This window comes from Mustela erminea, chromosome 5, assembly GCF_009829155.1.
Source record: "Mustela erminea isolate mMusErm1 chromosome 5, mMusErm1.Pri, whole genome shotgun sequence".
Lineage (NCBI taxonomy): Eukaryota > Metazoa > Chordata > Mammalia > Carnivora > Mustelidae > Mustela > Mustela erminea.
Window position 1 is genome coordinate 119,813,463 of NC_045618.1, and position 19,518 is coordinate 119,832,980.

Here is a 19,518-nt window from a genome sequence, read left to right on the forward strand (position 1 = left end):
GGCAGCCTGGGCAGCAGGGGCGGGGGCGTCACAGGATAGGGAGTGTTCATCAGTCTGGAAGTATTTCAACATCTTGCCGATTGTCCTCGTCCTATTGATATTTGGCAGTTGGGGAAAAATAAAGAAAGAAAACCCAGCAATATCTCCCATGTGCAGTGTGCCTCCTTCCAAGCACCAAGAAGCAGTCAGCTTGTCTTTTCTGCGCTTACAGGAGGGATATTGTTATAAAATCTTGCCCCAAGTGAAACCAGTAAGCAAAGGGTTAAGGGGGCTAATTCCCAGCAGCAGACTAGTAAGAGCAGCTGCAACTTTTTACCCAGCCTCTTTTGTTTGCGGTTAGATTTCCCTGACTCTCCTTGGGTGAGGTGGATGGCAGGCCTGCTCTCCTGTCTCCCCGTGGGCTGCCCGTGGAGTAAACCCCTTTCCTGGCCGCACGCTGGACTTCTCAGTGATTGGCTTTGTGGGCGCTGGGCAGATGAACTTCGGTTTGATTGCAAAACTAGCCGCAGCTCCATTTTCTGTGCTAGGCCTGTGTGGACTCAGGGACAAATCAGGAGACAAGTTTCAGGCCACCAAGGCACAGGGGTTGTTCAGCAGAAGCCTTTGGTCTTCGTTTACTGCAAGACAGAGCGACATTCTGGTGTGTCTGGATGGTTGGGATTGGAGATGTGTCTGGACAGCCATCCCCAGCACCCAGTCACCCCACCCTCAAGGAGGTAAGTGAAGAGTTTGCCTACATTTCTGGGGTCATGAGACACTGCTTCAGAAGAAAGACATGTTCTGCCCCCTTTTGTTGCCTCTCTTGGTCCCAAATGTTGGACTGTGCGGACATCCAACCGCCTCACTTGCTGACACCATCTGCTACCCCAAAGGGCTACCTTTCTCTGCTGGGTCTTTTTCTAGGTGGAAAGCTCTCATCCGTGGACAGGAAACTCATTCTCAGAGCTACACACAGTGGCATGGCTCCTCAAGTCAGAATGAGGGTCACAGAGGATGAGTCTAGTTTTGTCCCTGGAAACTAAGAACCGTAACGCGGTTACTATTGACAGTCCATGTCCAGGAGAGATGTTTTGCCAGCATTTGGTGGAAAGATCCCTGATTAATCAACCCTGGATTTCTGAGGATTACTAATGCTACCAAGGAGGCAGAAATGCCTAAGAAACAATGAGGGGTTGGGGATGAAGTCTGTGGTTTACAAAGCTAGAAGCTATGGCATTATGTTTCTTACAAATTACCGAAGGGGAGAATAGATGCCATCTCTCCTCTTCTGGGTTTCTCGGAGATCGAGTCTGCCAAAAGTTTCCTTAAAATCTGTCTGTTGATGTGCTTGTAAAAACCAAGTTACAGAACAGAGAATCTAGTAGGACTCTATTTGCATAAAAAGGAAGATATATACAAGGAATGTGGGCACGTCCACGGCTGTATAGAAAATGTTGGAAGAATAGACATGTTAGTGAATTCCTTCGGACTTCAAAGGCAGAAAAAGCTTATCTGTGAGACAATGTGTATTATGAAATGCATCAGTTTCCCTTTTCGCGTCAGCTGCTGGGAAGCTTAGATTTAAATTTGTATTCTTGTTATACTACTGGTGGGTTCCCCTGGAGAACAGTGGTTCCTCAACCTTGACCGCAAGTTAGAATCACTTGGGCAGCTTTAATGAGGCCCAGTGCCCAGGCCACACCCCAGAACAATTAAGTCAGGATTTCTGGGGAATGGGACTCATAAACTTCCTTTATAAATAATATTTTGTTTATTTATTTGAGAGAGAGAGGGGACAAGCAGAGGGAGCAGCAGAAGGAGAAGAAGCTTTCTCGCTGAGCAGGGAGCCCAATGTGGGGGCTCGATCCCAGGACCCCAGGATCATGACCTGAGCTGAAGGCAGATACTTAACTGACTGAGCCACCCAGGCACCCCTAGAATCTTATTTTTAAAATCCCTGAGTGATTCCATTGAGTGGCTCTCAGTAAGCACCAAGCAGTCTATTTAAACTCTTCCTTTCTCAAGTCAACAAGAAAGGAAAACCGCTCACCTGTATTTACATTTTCCTTGGATTTGATTTTTATTTACGTGTAATTTCTCAATTTGATTTTGTGCATTCTTGTAAATTGCCTCAAGTCCTCTATAGAACAAGATATAATATAAACAAAAATGATAAACTTGTGTTCAAGCATTATGACAAGTCCAGAGCTGTGTGATTTCAGTGAGGAGAATATTTTCTGCATGAGTGCATGTACTGGTAAGAGGGAGGGGGCACTAACATCCCATCAGGCTCCTGGGTGTGGAGTGAGTCTGCCCTAAGGAAAAGCCCACATCTCTAATTCCAAGAAGGACGCCCTTGGGACTAGTAGCTGTCCTGACAGACACCTTATTTGTGGGTGGAAGCAGGGGGTGTGGAGAATTCAATTGGGGGGGGGGTAGCAAAGCAAGATTTATTTATTTATTTTTTAAAATTTATTTGACAGAGAGAGAGACATCACAGGTAGGCAGAGAGGTAGGCAGAGGGGGAGGGGAAAGCAGGCTCCCCACTGAGCAGAGAGCCTGATGCTGGGCTCGATCCTAGGACCCTGAGATCATGACCTGAGCTGAAGGCAGATGCTTAAACCACTGAGCCACCCAGGTGCCCCCAAAGCAAGATTTATTAAGTGAGAATAAAATGGTAGTACAAAGAGGGAGGAGATCCAAGAGGGTTGCCGAGAATTCAAATTTTTTAAGGAATAAGTTCCAGGAATGTTGCAACATATTTTCTTCCTGATTATCTGAGGAAATGTTGACCTGCTAAATAAGGCTTGTGTGTAGGTCCAGAGAGATCTGACTCCCTCCTGAGGGGAATCTCCCCATCATAATTAGCTAAGACGGGACTGATTGGGTTAATTGCCTCCCACTGGAATCATGGCCACTGTTCTGGGGTGGGAGCCAGGTGGGGCTGGTTCTGGCACAGGGGAGGAGGGGGTACCATTTTCTCCTCTGACCCAGATTGTTCCCTTTTGAATGTTCCCCTGTGAGTCAGCCCTTGGTACTCCTTAGCAAGGCCATTGTCTGTGTGTAAGTGGAACTGGAACAGAGTGGCCGGAAGGCTGGCTGTTGCCTTGAACGCCAGTGGTAAATTTAATGTCCACAGGGCCAGAGAAGCAGAAAAATGTGAGCAAAGCCTAAGGGTGTGAGAGTAATGGGGAGGAGGGAGGGGACTGTCATGGAGTGGCTCAGAGAGCATTTAAGGGACATGAAACCTCAGATTGAAGTGGGGGTTAGGCAGAGGTGGGTAGAGAGCAACAAGAAGGGTAGGGTGCTGGGGACACAAGGGCCAGAGGAGAAAAGATCTCCAGAAGAGAGGTGATGCCACCAACTAATGGCATCCACGTCAAAATGTTGTCCAAGGGCATTGGCGGCCATGTGGCTCAGGTGCAACCTTAAAGCTCAGAACCTCACACATGTGTAGCTTTGGTCACACACAGGCAAGGGAAGGGAGTGTTGGCAAATTGCCCAGCAGCTACTCGGGAAAGTGAAGGACCTTGTTAGCCTTGAGACTCCCTCCACACTGTCACAGATCCCTGAGTCCCACCTGGGGTGAGGGGTGCTCCCGTGCCCAATTGGCATCCAGGTCTCGCCTAAGTCCTGGACGGAAGTGACGGGAGGTACCTGAAGGAAGTCAGAGCTCACGCTAGTGAAAGCAGAAGCTTCTAGAACCCATGGGACTGATGTTAGCCGGCTTATTGCCCAGGAGATGATACAAGAGGACTTAAAATAGCATTTTCTATAATTGCTTGAGTCTCTGGGTGTTTAGTAACCATGTCTGGCAGTCTATACCCAAGACAGGCTGGCTGTGGGGAAAGCCATTGTTAAAATAAAATCATTAGCTTAATAGGCTTGATGAAAAGGTTGGCAAGATGGGAATTTCCTCTTGCAATATGTTCTCCATCGAAACAGTCCCTGAAACCAGTAAGCCATGTTAATTATTGACTAAAATGCCCTATCTCCCAAGTTGTTTTTTTTTTCTTCTTAAGAACCTCATAAACATTACCTCCGAAAAGTTTGGAGTCCCCAGAATTTGCAGCCTCATACAGGGCTCTATGTTATTCAACTGCTTCCCTTCCTTATTATCATGCATTTTGTTCCCTAGTGAATATATGCATACACTCCACACACACACACGTGTGCACATGCACACATGCCCGTGTTATGCACATTTTCCAAGGGAAAGGGATGTCTGCTAATGAAGTGAAAGCACATAGTAATGAAGACGGTTAGCAAGGCCAAGGGCCCAGTGATGTCAACATTCTAATGAAGACCAAGCCAAGAATAAGAAGGCAACCTGAGAGAATCATGCCCATCCCAGAAGGACCGACACTGGGTGAACGGCTAGAGACAGTGTATTAAAAAACAAGTCCTTTCACAGCCTTGCTGCAGTGGGTGAGGATAGCCACAAGTTCTTGGTCAGTCTCCTGCTCCCTGCACCCCGACTGAGAGATGGAGGTTATCTCCCTCCCCCTGACCATGGGATCGCTGAGGCCAAGCGAAAGCACTATGCCGGTCCAGGGCCCGAGAATGGAGTTGGTCCAGCAGCTTTCCCTTTGTGCTTTTTGGGAGCCCTTGAAATGCCAGGTGACAAGTCTGACTACCTGGCTGGAGACACTGGGTGGGAAGAAGACGCCCTGAGACTCCACGGAGAGAAAGCGAGGCCGGGTTTTCCAGGGCCGAGCATCCCGACGACTCTAGCCTCAGCTGCCATCTGGCTGCAAGCACATGAGAGGGCGTCCGCACCAGCCGCAGAAGAGCCACCTGGTCAACCCAGAACTGAGAGGGAGAAAAATGGTTGTTATTGTTTTAAGCTGCTAATTTGGAGGGTGGTTCATTAAGTAGGAAGAGATCATCAAAACACTGCTCAAGCAGAAACAGAGGGCACGTTTCCTGAGAGATGATTTCCCACCACTGTTCTGATATTGAGCAGTTCCCATCACTGCTCTGATACTGACTATGCCCTTCCTGGGCTTTCTAGGTGTTGCCTTTTCTCAGCTGGCAGAATTAACAGCAGTGAGACAGGAGTCAAGGCCCGGGAGGAGAGGCCTTTCTTGGGGGATTGCCATCTTTTCAGATTAGCTGGGTGGCACCTCTCAGGGAGGACTGCAGGCCACTGGCACTGGAAGCCATCCAATGAGGGGGTAGGCAGGCAGGGCAGAACCCATGGGTCCTGGTAAAGAAGGCAAGGGGTGGGGGGGGGGTCTTCGTCAAGCAGGAGACAGAAAGGTGCCAGATTCTAACCAAACAGGCCCAGAGTATCTAGGAAGACAGGGAATTGTTTTCCTGTCTTTATAACACCAGTTTGCTGGCCAATGTCTCAAAATAGAATTCTGTGACCCTAATCCAGTTCCTCCTTGGAGAAAAGGAGAATGGTTCGAACTCACAGTTAAGGGGCCAGGACTTACCCATTGGGCACTGGGCCAGGCACTGTCCTGCACACTATCTCCTACGCTTCTCTGGAGAGACTGGGTCACTGGGGCTGACTTTTGGTTGCTTGAAATCCAAAACTTCTAATTAGAGTTGACTCAAACCTTGAGTCTTGTGTTATATTTATTTTAATTTAGCCCCCTTTCAACTCAAGATAGAAAGAATGTGACTTAAAATAATACAAAGGAAACAGGGTAAAAGAATCCATGTGTACTATTTGTTAGCTTTGATAGAAGTGGAAATGTAGCAACGTCAATGTTTGAACAAGTAACATTCCCACCCTCCCCTCCCCCGCAAATATAAACGTGCCAAGAGGCATTTAAGATGTCCTTTGTCCTTGATTTTCTGTTTCACTTTTCACCCTGACATCTGAGCAGCTTCCACGTTCAGATCACAGTAAACCATTTCCTTCTTATTTAATAAGTCAGGATTTAAGGCCTCGGTTTTATTTGAATACACCAAAAGCTTAGAAAGAGAGAGAGAGACTTTTAAGTACTTGGTTATTGTTGATCCGTAGAAGAAATCAGCTCCTGTCACTTGCAAGGCATTTAAAGGGGATCTGAAGGAAGGGTTCGTGGTAGGGATGACCTGTGCTTTTCTGTGTCTACGCTGAGAGATCAAAGGACTTCTCATCACCGAGAACTGTTAAGCACCAGAACCAGCTTGAGTGGTGACGAAATGTTTGTGTGTGTGTTTCTTACTAGAATGGTTCTGGGATGGCAGCATTTGAAGGCAGGAAGTCGCAGCTTTGTTATTCTTGCTACACTTATTAATGAGTCACAATTCATTTATTTTTAAAAGTAGCTATAAATAAAGCCAGGGCATGGTTTTAGCACTGTTTAGACTGAAAAGATTATTTTGCAATTTTTTTTGGTGAATCACTAGAACAATTAATAAAATACTCCATATCCATTGGAGCCCATTTTTGGCAATGCCCCTCCCCTCAGGATCTCTCTAGTATTAAATATTATACTGTTACAAGGCACTATGAAGTATTGAAATATTTATGTACACACACATAATATTTAAACATCTGTGGAGAAAAAAGTCAGCACACAAATGGGGTAAATTGCCATTTAAAAAAAAATAAGTCTCCCATTTCAAGTTCACTGAGCTGAATCTTTTCCTGTCTCACATGATCATATTGCTTTGCCCAGTAGAATGTGGATGGTCAAAACGTATACTACCCCCGAGTAGAGATTTTATCTTATTATTTTTTTAAAAGATTTTATTTATTTATTTGACAGAGGGAGATCACAAGTAGGCAGAGAGAGAGAGAGAGAGAGGAGGAACAGGCTCCCTGCTGAGCAGAGAGCCCAATGCGGGACTTGATCCCAAGACCCTGAGATCATGACCTGAGCCAAAGGCAGCGGCTTAACCCACTGAGCCACCCAGGCGCCCCTGAGTAAAGATTTTAAATGTGCTTATGTGTCTTGGCTTGACCACCTGCCCAGCTGTCTGGCACTGCGAGAGGAACCTACCCCAGGCAGGGGCTAATCTTTAAGCTTCAGTCTTGAGCAAAGACCTATGAGGAGTAGACTTGGATTAACCCAAAGTCTGAAGCCAAGCCATGACCGCCAACTCACAAAACTCAGAAGGAAACGTCTGTTGTCGTAAGGCCCTGAGATTTTTGGATTTGGGACATGGCATTGGCTCAGCAATTGCTGACTGATATAGGAGCTTTCAGATGAGTTTTAAAATTAATTTTCTTTTTCTCTATCTGCATTTCCCATTTTTTGACAATGAACAAACGTTATTAAATCAACTTAGCCCTGTCGTTCGATAGTGAGCACCAACTGTATGCCTGCTCCTGGGCTAGAGACTGGGAATGAGGTGGTAGGAAAACAGTTGGAAAGACCTGCCCTCGTAGAACTTAGAGTCCGATGGGGGAGGCGGGCCTCCACCAAGCACCGTGCACACAAACATGAAACGCAGCAAGGCTGTGCTGCAGACGCAAAGCGTGTGGGGGCTAGAAGCCCGCGGAGAACAGAGCTGTGACTCAGGCAGACCCACGAGGGATGGCTTCACAGCAGATGTGACAAGCGAGCTGACATCTGGAGACTGATTAGGAGCTAACCAGGTGGAGTGATGTCCTAAAACCCAGCTTTTAGGAAAATAAGCGTGCTTTTATTTACCAGGTTCTGCCCGAGGGCCACAACATTACAGGGAACATTTAGCCCGAGGACTAAATGACCATTGATCTTGACATAAACCTGCCAGAGGCTTGACAGCAGGAGCACCTAGCTGTCCATCAAAATCCTTGCTCTCCCTCCCACAGTCCAGGGTTGTTCTTGGAAAGTAGCTGCCCAGCCACCAACTCCTCTCCCGGATGCCTTTATGTCTAGGTGCCGTGGTTCAAACCGGGAGGTCTGAACCCCAGTGATGAGTACCATTTTGGGGCCAGGATGGTTCAGAAGGAAGTTGGCCTTCTCCACACCAGAGCTTTTCCCCCTCCTCCAGCAGATAACCCTGACCACGATGGGACTCCGAAGGGCGATGTGGAAGAAAGCTGACCGTCAGCCAGAAACACCTGCCTGGGAAACACCTTCCCCTCTCCCCCCTTCCCCCCAGAACGCGAGCAAGAAACATACTATTCTGTCAGACTTCCAGAATCTGAAGGCGCATTTATCACAGCCTCTGTGTGACACAGATTCGTACAAGACCTATTTTAAACACCGATTCATTATTTTCCTGAGTCACACCTGTACATGCACAGCCAACCTTCTAACCAGGTGGAGTATTTCCTTTGTGTGAATTGAACTTTATGCCCAATTTTCCCTTTTTCCCACCTGGTAGGACCGTCGTGGTGTGGGTCCTGTGTGTCACACCTGATTGGTGAGTTGGGTGGAAGTGCTTGCTTTTATAGACTATTAATTTTGTTTGCTTCTCCACTTTCATGAATTCTTACAGGCGATGCTGACATTTCCAGCATGAGGGATGTTTTACACAAATCAGAGGTGCTCTGCTGGAACCTGAAACACATTACCTTGAAAGAAATACCATATTTGCTCACATAAATCTAAAAGGCCACATTCATGAGGGTGGATGTCAGACCGAGGAGCCTGATTTGGGAGGCGGTGGGGAGCCATTGTAAGTTCTCTAGTGAGGGAATGATATGAGGGAAGAGGTGGTTTAGGAAGATGAATCTGATAGCAGCACACAGAAGAAACGAGAAAGAAAATAGCTCAGAGGCACAGGGACCCACTGTTGCCACAGTCCAGTTGTGAAATAAAGAGGTCTCGTCTGGGATGGTGCCAGTGGGGATGAAGAGAAGCAGGTGACAAGGCGGGCTTGCAGAAGGAAAGAAAACCACCCTCGCCCACTGTTCCCAGCTCACCCCTACATCTACCAAACCCCAGAGTTTCCGTAGACCCGTTCACCCATCGGGGTCCCTTAACACTAGCTTCCCCGCGAAAATACCACTGCAGACAGGATTATGAAAATTATGCTATTGTTTTTTAAAGAATGCTCATAAGAGAAAAAAGAGTAATTGTTCCACTAATTAGGAATGAGACAAATGAGCTATTTCCTAAAATCGTTTCTCATAGCTGACTAATCTCTAGAGAAGAAGAAAAGGCTGTATGTCTTAGTTGGGGGGTGGGTGGGAATTACTTACATATTTCTGCTGGATGGAGGAGAAAGTCAGCTAAAAGCTGGGAGACTAGCATGAGAGAAAAGCGAATGCCTGACCATGTTTTTTTGAAGGCACTGGCAAGTCGCTTCTATGACGTGTGCTGTGCTGGAGCAAAAGTCAGATGGTCAGGCTTGAATCTGGTTCTGCCTTCCTCCCTGACCTCACTGTCCCCAACTACCCTCTACTCACAGGGCTGCAGAGACAGGCCTGCTTTCCGTTCCTCAAAGGCACACACTCGTCGGTACCTTGGGGGCCTTTAGTCAGCTCTTCGTTGGGCCTGGAATCATCTTCCCATCGGGTTCTTCTTGTCCCTTAAGTAGCCCCTTAGAGAGTTTTTCCCAACATCCCAATCTAATGTAGCCACCACCCCCAACCCCAAACCCCCCAACCCCACTATCCCCTACCGTGTCTTCTGGTTTTAATTCTCTCCAAGCATTTATTTCATTCTAATATCCCCCATATATCTGCGTGTTTGCTTCTTGTCAGTTTCTCTTGCTAGAATGGAAGCCCCATGAGAAAGCACCTAGCCAGCCTGATTCCCCACAGTATCTATACCTTCTAGAATAGTCCCCACAAAGAGTAGGAGCTCAATATTTGCACTTCATCGAATGACCAAATCAGGGACTAATGATGAGAGTGCCTGATGAATTAACCCCCCACGAAATAGTCTCTTCTCAGAAAAGCTTATTCAATGAAAGTTTTTTTTCCCCCTGTGGTTACATTTGATTAAGAAATATATTTTCGCAATTATGACTGAATTTTTCCAGTCTGTATTTTATATCAGACAACTAGACTCTAGGAAAACATAAGGTTCCTAATCAAGGGGAGAAAAAAAAATCAACATTTAAAAAATCATCTCTGGGGGAAGTATAACCTTAAACACATGTCATGAATTTTATGCATGGTTTCTGTGGCTAATTAGCATCTTCCCTGTTTTTAAAGTTACAGTATCTTCTTGGTAGCACCTATCACAGTGTTATGCACACATTCAAAATTCAAAAACTCTCAAGTCAAGGATGAGGAGATAGTGTTTGTGATCTGTGGGTTTGGATATGGCTGAGAAGTCCAAAATATACTGTTTATCACCACCTCCGGGAAGTCTTTCCTGATTTCCCCCAGGCAGGATTGAATTTTTCCTTCTCTGCTCTCCTAACACTATTTCTTTGACTCTACAACCACCCTGATGTCTAACACCAATGAGGTATTTAAAAGGCACTCAGTTAAATGGATGCATAAATGAATAAAATTATATAAGGAAAAGCTGTATGGATTGGGACAAGCTTTAGAAATCACCCAGCCAGTGTTTCCCAAAATTTAGTGATTTGCATCTCCCATGACAATTTTGGGCATACTATTAATTCTTACATGTTTCTTCAAGTCCATCTTTCTACTTAAACGCATTTATATTTTAAGAAAACTATGCATCATAATCAGTAGAAAACTGGCATGGTTGCCATAAGTAGAAAGTGATCCCCACCCTTCCAAAAACCAGTGAAAACTAAATAAAAATCTAGCTTGGTCTTATTGGCTGAATTGTGCCCCCCTCCCCCAATTCCTGTTGAAGTCTTAGACCATAGTACCTCAGACTGTGATTTGGGGATAGGACCTGAGAGGTATTTAAGTTCAAGTCAGGTTGTTAAGGTGGCCCTGATCCAATATGACTAATGTCCTTATAAGAAGTGATTAGGAGGGGCTCCTGGGTGGCTCAGTGGGTTGGGCTTCTGCCTTCGGCTAGGGTCATGGTCTTGGGGTCCTGGGATTGAGCCCCCCATCGGGCTCTCTAATTGGCGGGGAGCTTGCTTCTCCCTCTTCCTCTGCCTGCCTCTCTGTCTACTTGTGATCTCTCTCTCTCTGTCAAATAAATAAATAAAATCTTAAAAAAAAAAAAAAGTGATTAAGATACAGAGACACCAGACATGTATGCCATGGAGAGGTGAGCAATGAACACAAAATAAGAAGAGGAGCCAAGGAGTGAGGCCTCAGAAGAAATCAAGCCCACCCACACCTTGATCTTGGCCTTCCAGCCTCCAGAATCTGGAGAAAATAAACATCTGCTGTCTAAGCCCACCAACATGTGTACCTTGTCGCGGCAGCCAGAGCTGACTAACACACCGCCTATTACTGCCTGTGAGGGACACTGAGCCCAAAATCTGAGCTCATTTGGTGGAAAAATGAGATTATAAAAGAAAGAGAAGTGTTTTAAGACCTACTATCACCAACGGAGACTTTCTCCTTGACAAAGAATTAAGTAGAAATTAAAAGGAAATGATTTTTATCCCTATAAGATGTGTATGGGTCAAGCTGGAATACGATGTATTAGAAATAATCTCAGTGTTTTAACACATCAACGGTTTCTGTCTCACACCTGCTCTGTGTCCTGCACAGGTTGGCAGGAGGGCCTCCCTCACCAGGTCCCTTGGGGCCCCAGGCTATGAAGGCTCTGCCATCTGGAATACGTGGCACCTTCCGTCACCAGGTGTGAGGAGGAAAGTCTGGAGAATTGTGTATGGATTTCCCATCCTCTCAGACTGTAAGTGACGCCCATTGTGGCTGCTCAGTGACTCCTACTAGCAAGAGGACCAGGAAATGTAAGCAAACAAATAGATTCTTCCATGTGTGTTTCTATCTCTTCCACAAGATGCTACTTAATATCACATTCTCATCCTTAAAAATCATTTCAAGGATGCATCCATGTTTGGGGGGAAAAAAAAAGTTCTGGGTCAGTCTCTTAATTGCATAGCTGAAATTCACAGGATACCTGCTTATTTGGTGTTATACAGCCTCTTCGGGGTAGGTTTGCAGCCAGAGCTCTCTGATCTCTTCAGGTCTACACTTAAGCTCTTTCTGCTCAGCCCTGGGAGCACAACATTGTAGCAACTAGAACAATTTGGATGTCTATTTTTGGTACAAGAACTTTGCTATTGAAAGAAAGTGAAGGCAGCTTGTCCCATTTAACATTTCATCCGGAACACGCAGAGACCTTTCCCACTCATGTCTGAGGCGACTACATCTGCAGAATCAATGAGAACGTATGATTGCTCAGTGTTGTCTGGTTAGCATCCAATTATGTACAGTGTATTTATTTTAAATTTAGAAGACGCACACAAGAGATTTCCAGGAACAAAATGAGAAGAAATTGGCAGTGCACTGAATGGAAAAAAATTAATGACTTGAATTATACAGCCTGTGCATCAAAGCCGACAAGACGGGGAGCGGAGACAGGGTGCACTCGTTCACGCTCTAGTCCGCCGACGGTCCAGAGTGGTACCTGAGAAGTGTCACCCTCCACGCAGCGGTCACATCCTTTATTTTCATGGTGAGGCTGGGCTTTTTGGGTCATGAATGTGCCACAGTTTCAGGGGCACCAACGTGTTGCCCCTAAACAGACTTCCATGGCAAACTTCCTTTTAGAGAATAGATTAAGTGAAATCACATTGTTGGCTCCGTGGGGCAAGAGGGAGGTGATGAGTGAGGAAAGCCTGAGTAAAGAAACACAGAGTAGGGCTTGGGACATTTATGCTGATGGAAGGGATCAGTATTTGTTGAGCTCCTACTCTGTACTGTGCCTGTTATGTGTCAAGGACCTTCACACACGTCCCACTTATCCCTCGGGATTATCGCTGATTTTATACTGTGGGTTGAACCATAACCCCTCAAAATTCAGACATTGAAATCCTATTTCAGACACTGAAATACCTCAGAATATGACCTTTCTTGGGCATGGGGTCATTACAGAAGTCATTAGCTGAGATGAGGTCCTACTTGAGTCAGGTGGACCCCATATACAATATGACTGATGTTCTGATAAAAAGGAGAAATTTGGAGACAGAGACACACACGCACAAGGAGGACTCCATTAGAATGAAGGCAGGTATGCGAGTGATGCTTCTAGAAGCCAAGGATGCCAGAGATTGCCAGGAAACCCCGCAGAAGTTAGGGGAAACACATGGAACAGATTCTCTCTCACAACCCACTGAGGAGGAACCTACCCAGCCAACACCTTGATCTCAGATTTCTGGTCTCCGAAGCTGAAAGACAATAAAGGCTGTTGATAAGCTCTCTGTCTATGGTGTGTTGTTCTGGAAGCCCCGGCAAATTACTACAACGTGCTGACAAGGCAGAGGGCCGTTGGGTCCGTCCAAGTCTAAACGTTGTCTGCGAGGGCAGGGTCAGTACCTGTCTTGGCATGTCTCAGAGTTTCCCCTCCTTTTCTAAAGGAGGAAACTGAGGCCCCAAGGATAGACTGGCTTGTCCAAGGCTTCAAGTCAGAGAGCTTTGGGCAGAGGCAGATTTTTCTGGGCTTTTTTCCTATCTTGGATCATGATTCTTTTCTTCGTTGTTCAGATTTCAGAAGGTTGAAGCCCAATTCTTGGATTTGTGGTAAACCAGGAGTTGAAAACAAAAAAAAAATGTCCCTGATCTTGAAGTGCCTGAAAGCTGTTCATAGGGCAAGGAGTTGGGAGGCTGGCAGCTGTCACCTCAGAGCCCCCTTAGCCAAAGAAGACCATGTAGGGGGAAGCCGAACCCCCGGGCTGGGGGCCCCCACTCTCATGGAGGACTGGCTGCTGGCTTTGCGTCACGTTACCTTCATGGATCGATCAGACTCATTGTGTCTTTTGTCATTTGTCCTGTGAGTTAGGTCTTATAGTTCCTGTATTATACATGAGAAAAGAGACTCAGACACTGTGCAGTTAGTTGCTGGGGAGCAGGGACCTGAACCTTGCAGATTCCGAGGCTGAGCTGCACACACAGACTGTGTGCCCCCACCCAGAGCCCTCAGGTACACTCTCCTGCAGGGCCTCCCTTCCCACCGCCGAGGCTCATTCTGGGGCTTCCTGGCCTTCTTCCTTCTTATCCATCCTTTCTGCAGTTCCCTCTGGACAGGCGTACGTGTGAATTGTATCAGAGATGGTCATGTTCTAACCATCGAGGACTTGTAAAAGGCAGATGGAAAAATCAGTCTGTGACCCTTTGATGACCGTCACCTCCAAAAGAGGGTTGGGTTTGGGGAAAGGGTTTTAGAAAGCACTACCCCATGGAGGTGATGGGGGCGGGGATTTCTATTCTTATCTCAGATCTGGTGAAAGAGATGCCGGTGTCCACTGGGAGGGCTTGGGATGCGCCTCTGAGCTGGGGGGGCATGGCGGACTACTGGTGTATGATGTGTGCAAGAGAGCCGTGCTATCGAAGGGGGCTGTGTTCTCACCTGACCGAGGTGCCGGTGTCCCACGGACCACACACAGGCCGAGTGAGGACGTCACGCTCGCTCCACTCACTTCCGACCATTCTGCGTTCCGTTGGCTAGAGCCAGCCACAGTTCGCTAAGTGTTTCGGGCTCTCTCTGACCTCGGGCTGCCGCACGTGCTGTTCCCCTCTCCTGCATATGCTGCCTCACCCTTCCTCCTGGCCAACTCCGAAATTGAGAGAGTCCTGGCCCCGGGACCCCAAAAGCCAGGTCAGCTTTCCTTCCCAGGCTCACGAGAATTCGAGCCTTCCCACTTCCAAAGGTTCCTGCACCAGACTGAGAACTCCTTAGGGGAGAAGAGTCTGGTTCACACCTTCCTCCCAGAGCCCACTGCAAGTCTCTCTCAATGTACAGTATCCACTCAGTGAGTGAATGAATGAATGAATGAATGAACGGGAGCCCCAAGGTGCTCTTGGACAGGGTCATTTGGGGGTAGTGGCACCCTAAGTGGCCTGTGGGCTGGAGGTCCCTTCTCAGCCCAGTTGACCCCCAGCCATGGGATGCGTGAGCTTCTCCCAACAGCAGGGAGGGAGGAGGGCAGAGGGATGTCTTCCCCTGCTGAGCCTGGCCACAGATTGGGGGGCAGTCGTTTCATGAGTGTTTCAGTGATTGTCAAGTAACTTAGAAGTGTGATGTGGCCAGCAGAACGAAAACAATTGTTCTATTTGCTCCCACTTATTAATGGTGTGTCTGGAAGAAGTTCCATCCCTTTCCTGAACCTTCATTTCCCCAGTGAGAAATGGGCATCACCACACACCTGGTTTATGACCAGGCACAGTTACGCACACAGAAATATTGTGCCGCTGTCAAGTCACAAGAGGGAGCCAGGGCTAGCTGGTTCTTTCTGGGCCGCTGTTGTGACAAGGTGGTACCTGCTTGAAGATATGTTCGAAGTGCATAAAGTATTGTGTGTCAACCTGTCCTTCTCAGAGACTTCAGGAAATGGATTTATTCCTGAGCACGCTCTGGGGTTCATGGGAGATGCTGAGATAAACTATTTCTGCCTTCAAGGGACTTATAATGAAGTAAGGGAGTTAAGATCTTTAATAGCTACTTAAATGTACTAATACATGACCTTGATGTCCACTGTGATCTCCTAGCCCTTTAAAATCTAAATAAGATTGGCTGAAAGCTCTTAATCAGTCTTCCATGCAAGACCAAAACCGTTCCCAGGATTTGTGAGGAGTCCTAGGAGAATCACAGCCCCTCAGTCACAGGTCAGCTTTGAGTTCTGGCCACGATTTCAGGACTGGTGCCCTGTCCCTCCTTGTTGGCTACCTCAGTGAACCTGACACGGGGCATCCTGGATTCCCTTCCTCAACCCCAACTCAGACAACGCTGTGTGTGTGTGTGTGTGTGTGTGTGTGTGTGTGTGTAGCTGACTTTATTGGAGCTTCAAGAGGAAGGGGACACAAAGGGGTTTCTGTTGCAAAATTGCACTACTTAAAGTTGAGTGTTGCAGGGTGCCTGGGTGGCTCAGTGGGTTAAAGCCTCTGCCTTCGGCTCCAGTTGTGATCCCAGGATCCTGGGATCAAGCCCCACATCAGGCTCTCTGCTCAGCGGGGAGCCTGCCTCTCTGCCTACTTGTGATCTCTGTCTGTCAAATAAATAAATCTTTAAAAAAATAAATAAAGTTGAGTGTTGCATCAAAAACTCCCAGCCACCCTTGACCCTAAGGATGTCATCACATGATGTCCAGGCCCCGTCCCATCTCACTCATTCTTGCTTCCCTTCTGCTTCTCACCACCCTTCTCCACCCCCTCCTCCAGATTCTCTCCTGTATCCAAAGCCTTCACCTGCCTCTCTGCAGAGCAACTCCTGTCTCTAATACGCCTTCCAGGCTCACTTCCAGAGCACCCCCCTGCAGATCCAAACTCTTCTGGCAGGGGGCGATCCCGGGAGGGGCCGGGTCTTCAGGAAGCCAGCTCTTTACAGCAACCACGAGTCTCCATTCCCCAGAGTCTGGACCTTTGGAGACAGGACAGAGACAGATTCCTGTCTGAGAGATCGGGCAGGAGGGATATGAGCCTGGGGCCAAGACAGCAGGGACCAAAGCCTCTGGCCACCAGTATACAGCCTGCAAAGGGACAGACCCAGGGTGGTCGTACAGGAAGGACAGAGGGACAGAGAACCTGGTTTCTCCCCAGCATCAGACTGGCCCCTAGTTTGTTTGTTTACCTTTTATTCAACTAGTTTATATATACACACACATACACACATTTATATGCATAATGTTTATATATATAATTTTACACATTTGTATTTTCTAATATATTTATATATTATGTATTTACAAACATATGTTATTTAATACTTATCACTGTATAATATGTATAAAATCTATTCACTGAGATATGTAAATATATATTTGTATTTTCATTCACATACTGCACGCGCCCATGTACATTACCAGGCACCCAGGCCTTGAAGCTGAGAGCATGCCAGGCTCCGTGGGAAGCACTCTTCTGACTACTATCTGCACAGATTTGTTTTACCTGTTTGGGGACTTTATATAAATAGAAGACTAAGGTGCATCCTCCTTCATGTCTGGCATCTTCCAGCATTTTATTTGGGCAAGGCATCGCCATTTTTGGATGCGGTCACATATAGCACATCATCTTTACTGTGTGACTATCCCATAATTTATTTCTATATTCTGTTGTGGAGGGACATAGGTTGTTTCTAATCTGGAGTGACAATGTGGCCTCTGCTTTTGAACCAGATACTTGCAAAGGGCCAGTTACCTGGAAGGAGATGCTGGACACCAGAGGGAGTCATTCGTTCACTCAGCAAACATCTGTGGAGTACCTCCCATGGGCCAGGTAGGTGGACAAGCGCTAGAACCCAAACAGACACCAAAATCAACGTGACCCAGCCCTCAAGGAGCTGACCGTCTGTAAGGGAGGTGGGTGAATGTGGAGACAGACAGGTAGAACACAAAGACTTAGAGCTTAGACAGGGGTGGAGAGGAACCAGTAAAGGGAAGGCTTAAAGGGAATCAAGCAAAGGGGACTGAAGGGAGTGTGTTCAAGGAGAAAGAACAGCGTGTGCAAAGGACACATCTGTAGAACTTGAAGCTTCCGGTTACTGAAGCCTCAAGAATGGGGTGGGGAGCGGGGTGAGGCCAGGTGGTATTGGTAGGCTGGGGCTGGATCTCGAAGGAAAAAGAGAGTCATTTTAAGGAGCGAGGGTTTTTCTTGAGATCAAAGAGACTCCATCTAATTAGATAAATAGCATCAGCTGCTTTGCCTTGTAGAAGCCCCTCGTGGCTGTGGCGAGGGGTGGACGGAACAAGGCATGCAGGGAGACAGACGGACAGACAGGACAGATGTGGCCAGAGAAGAGGTAGCAGACCTGAGCCCCTTTCCCCCAACCCTGGCCCCTGACAGGGACTTCACAGTGTAGCCTACAAGGTGATTGATTTGCCAGAGACCGAGAACGGTGTCCTTCACAGGACACATTTGCAGGGGGGTGGGGAGGGGGGGCGTCCCACATGCTTCCACTACGTTCCTCTGCTGTTTAGTCTGGAAGCCTCCAAATTAAACTCCCATCTGACCTTTCCGTGTTTCTGGAGCCCTCTCTTCCCATTTGGCATTCTGATCCTTGATGGCTGTTTCCTCCAGAGCTGCCCGGCTGGGCTCTTCCAAGTCACGGAGACGGAAAGAGAAGGCTGGGTCTTGCGTCGTGGGGAAAGAGGCAGCTGCTGGGCCATGTTGCCCCCGCCTTGCTTACGCTGCATTTTTGGGTGAGCTGTTCTTGTTTAATGTAAGCAGAGCAAATCCATCCATAGCAAAATCAGAGAAAATAACTTGTTGATGTGTAAACCAGGATGTCACAAATAACCCAGTTTGTTTAATTATAGCAGACTGAGTGCTGTGAGCAGGGAAGGGGGTGGTGTCGGCGGTGGTGCTGAGAGAAGGGGAATTCAGGATACCACCGCCAGCGGCCCGCAGGCCTGCCGAGGAGACCTGGAGGAACATGTGAGCGCCGGGAGCCACGTGGATAAAGTGGGGCACATATGGAGCATGAGTCAAGCTCATCGGAGTGGGTAGACGGCTTTTGGTGCTAATGGGCGTTTGCTGTAGAGTCGCTAGACAGAAAAATTAAATCATAGGTAAAAGGATAAAAAAGATACATGGAAATAATAAGGCTGTGAGCGTAGGAAATTTCGGCTTTATGACTACTTGTTTTATGAAGAAGTTTGTTCTTCCCTGTGAAATGCACCAATGTGGTAGAAGGCTGAGGACACTGGGCACAGGAAGAAGGGTCTCCCCACCCCATCTACCATTAGCTCCTTTTTCCATTTCAGGAAGAACATGGAAACCAGGACTTTAGGAAAGTCAGAAGGAGTGTATTATAGCATTTAAGATCATGGCTTTGGGTTTAGGTAGGCCTGTGTTCAAGTTTCTCTTCTCTTCTCTTCTACGTGACTCTCGGAGTTAGCTCCCCTTAAATCCCTTGGCTGGTCATCGAGTGTTAGAGCAATCCAACTCGAGAGGCATAGACACACTCTTAGCCCTGTGCCTGGCACAGAGGTAAATATCAATGAATAAAATATAAGGTCTACCCCACTTTTCTAAAGTTCACATTATGTCATTTTGCTTTTACAAAAGATTGCCATCAGTACCTGTTTTCACTACCTGGAAGGAATCCAAAGAGGAGAAGTACTTTTATGAAAAAAGGCAAAAAGCAAAAATCGTTCAATATTTGTTTTGCCTCTCAGCTCCTTCCCCTCGAAGTACACTTAGCAGCCCAGCATCAAACCACCAGAGCTTTGAACTATGTCTGTGAGCATCTGAGTTTTGTGCATCCTTACGAAGATGTGTGCTAAGGTATCAGGAAAGCTTTCATAGTGTTGCTTTGTAGCAATGCTCTACTTTCCAGTAGCAGGGGAAATTGTAGATATTCAAATGGGAGATGAATGCAGTGAACAAGGGTGTTAGATGATTCCCTTCCACACACACCAAGCCTCCCTCCCACCCGCATCACCTCCCAGGAGCCGCCCCGCCCCCTCCCCCTGCCTCCATTAAGTCTTTTAAGGAAGCAATCATTCCAAGTGGCTTAAGACTCTCTTTCCTAGAAGAAGGTAACACATTGGCTAGTGAATGCGACTGCAGAGCTGACATTTTTGGGAGATGACAGAACATGACACTTACCTTCAGAAATTTGGGGAAGGGCTTTTGGGAAATTAGAACTT

At 47.1% G+C, this 19,518-nt stretch overlaps 1 protein-coding gene across 1 annotated transcript in view; it reads left to right on the forward strand.

The window, feature by feature from the left end:
• Nucleotides 1-19,518, forward strand: part of LOC116591646 — a 56,229-nt gene that overhangs the window by 1,085 nt on the left and 35,626 nt on the right. The window contains exons 2-5 of the mRNA XM_032344725.1: nt 528-716; nt 7,903-8,174; nt 17,044-17,143; nt 17,945-18,066. Coding sequence (XP_032200616.1) covers nt 528-716; nt 7,903-8,174; nt 17,044-17,143; nt 17,945-18,066 — 683 coding nt within the window. The remainder of the gene's footprint in view (nt 1-527; nt 717-7,902; nt 8,175-17,043; nt 17,144-17,944; nt 18,067-19,518) is intronic.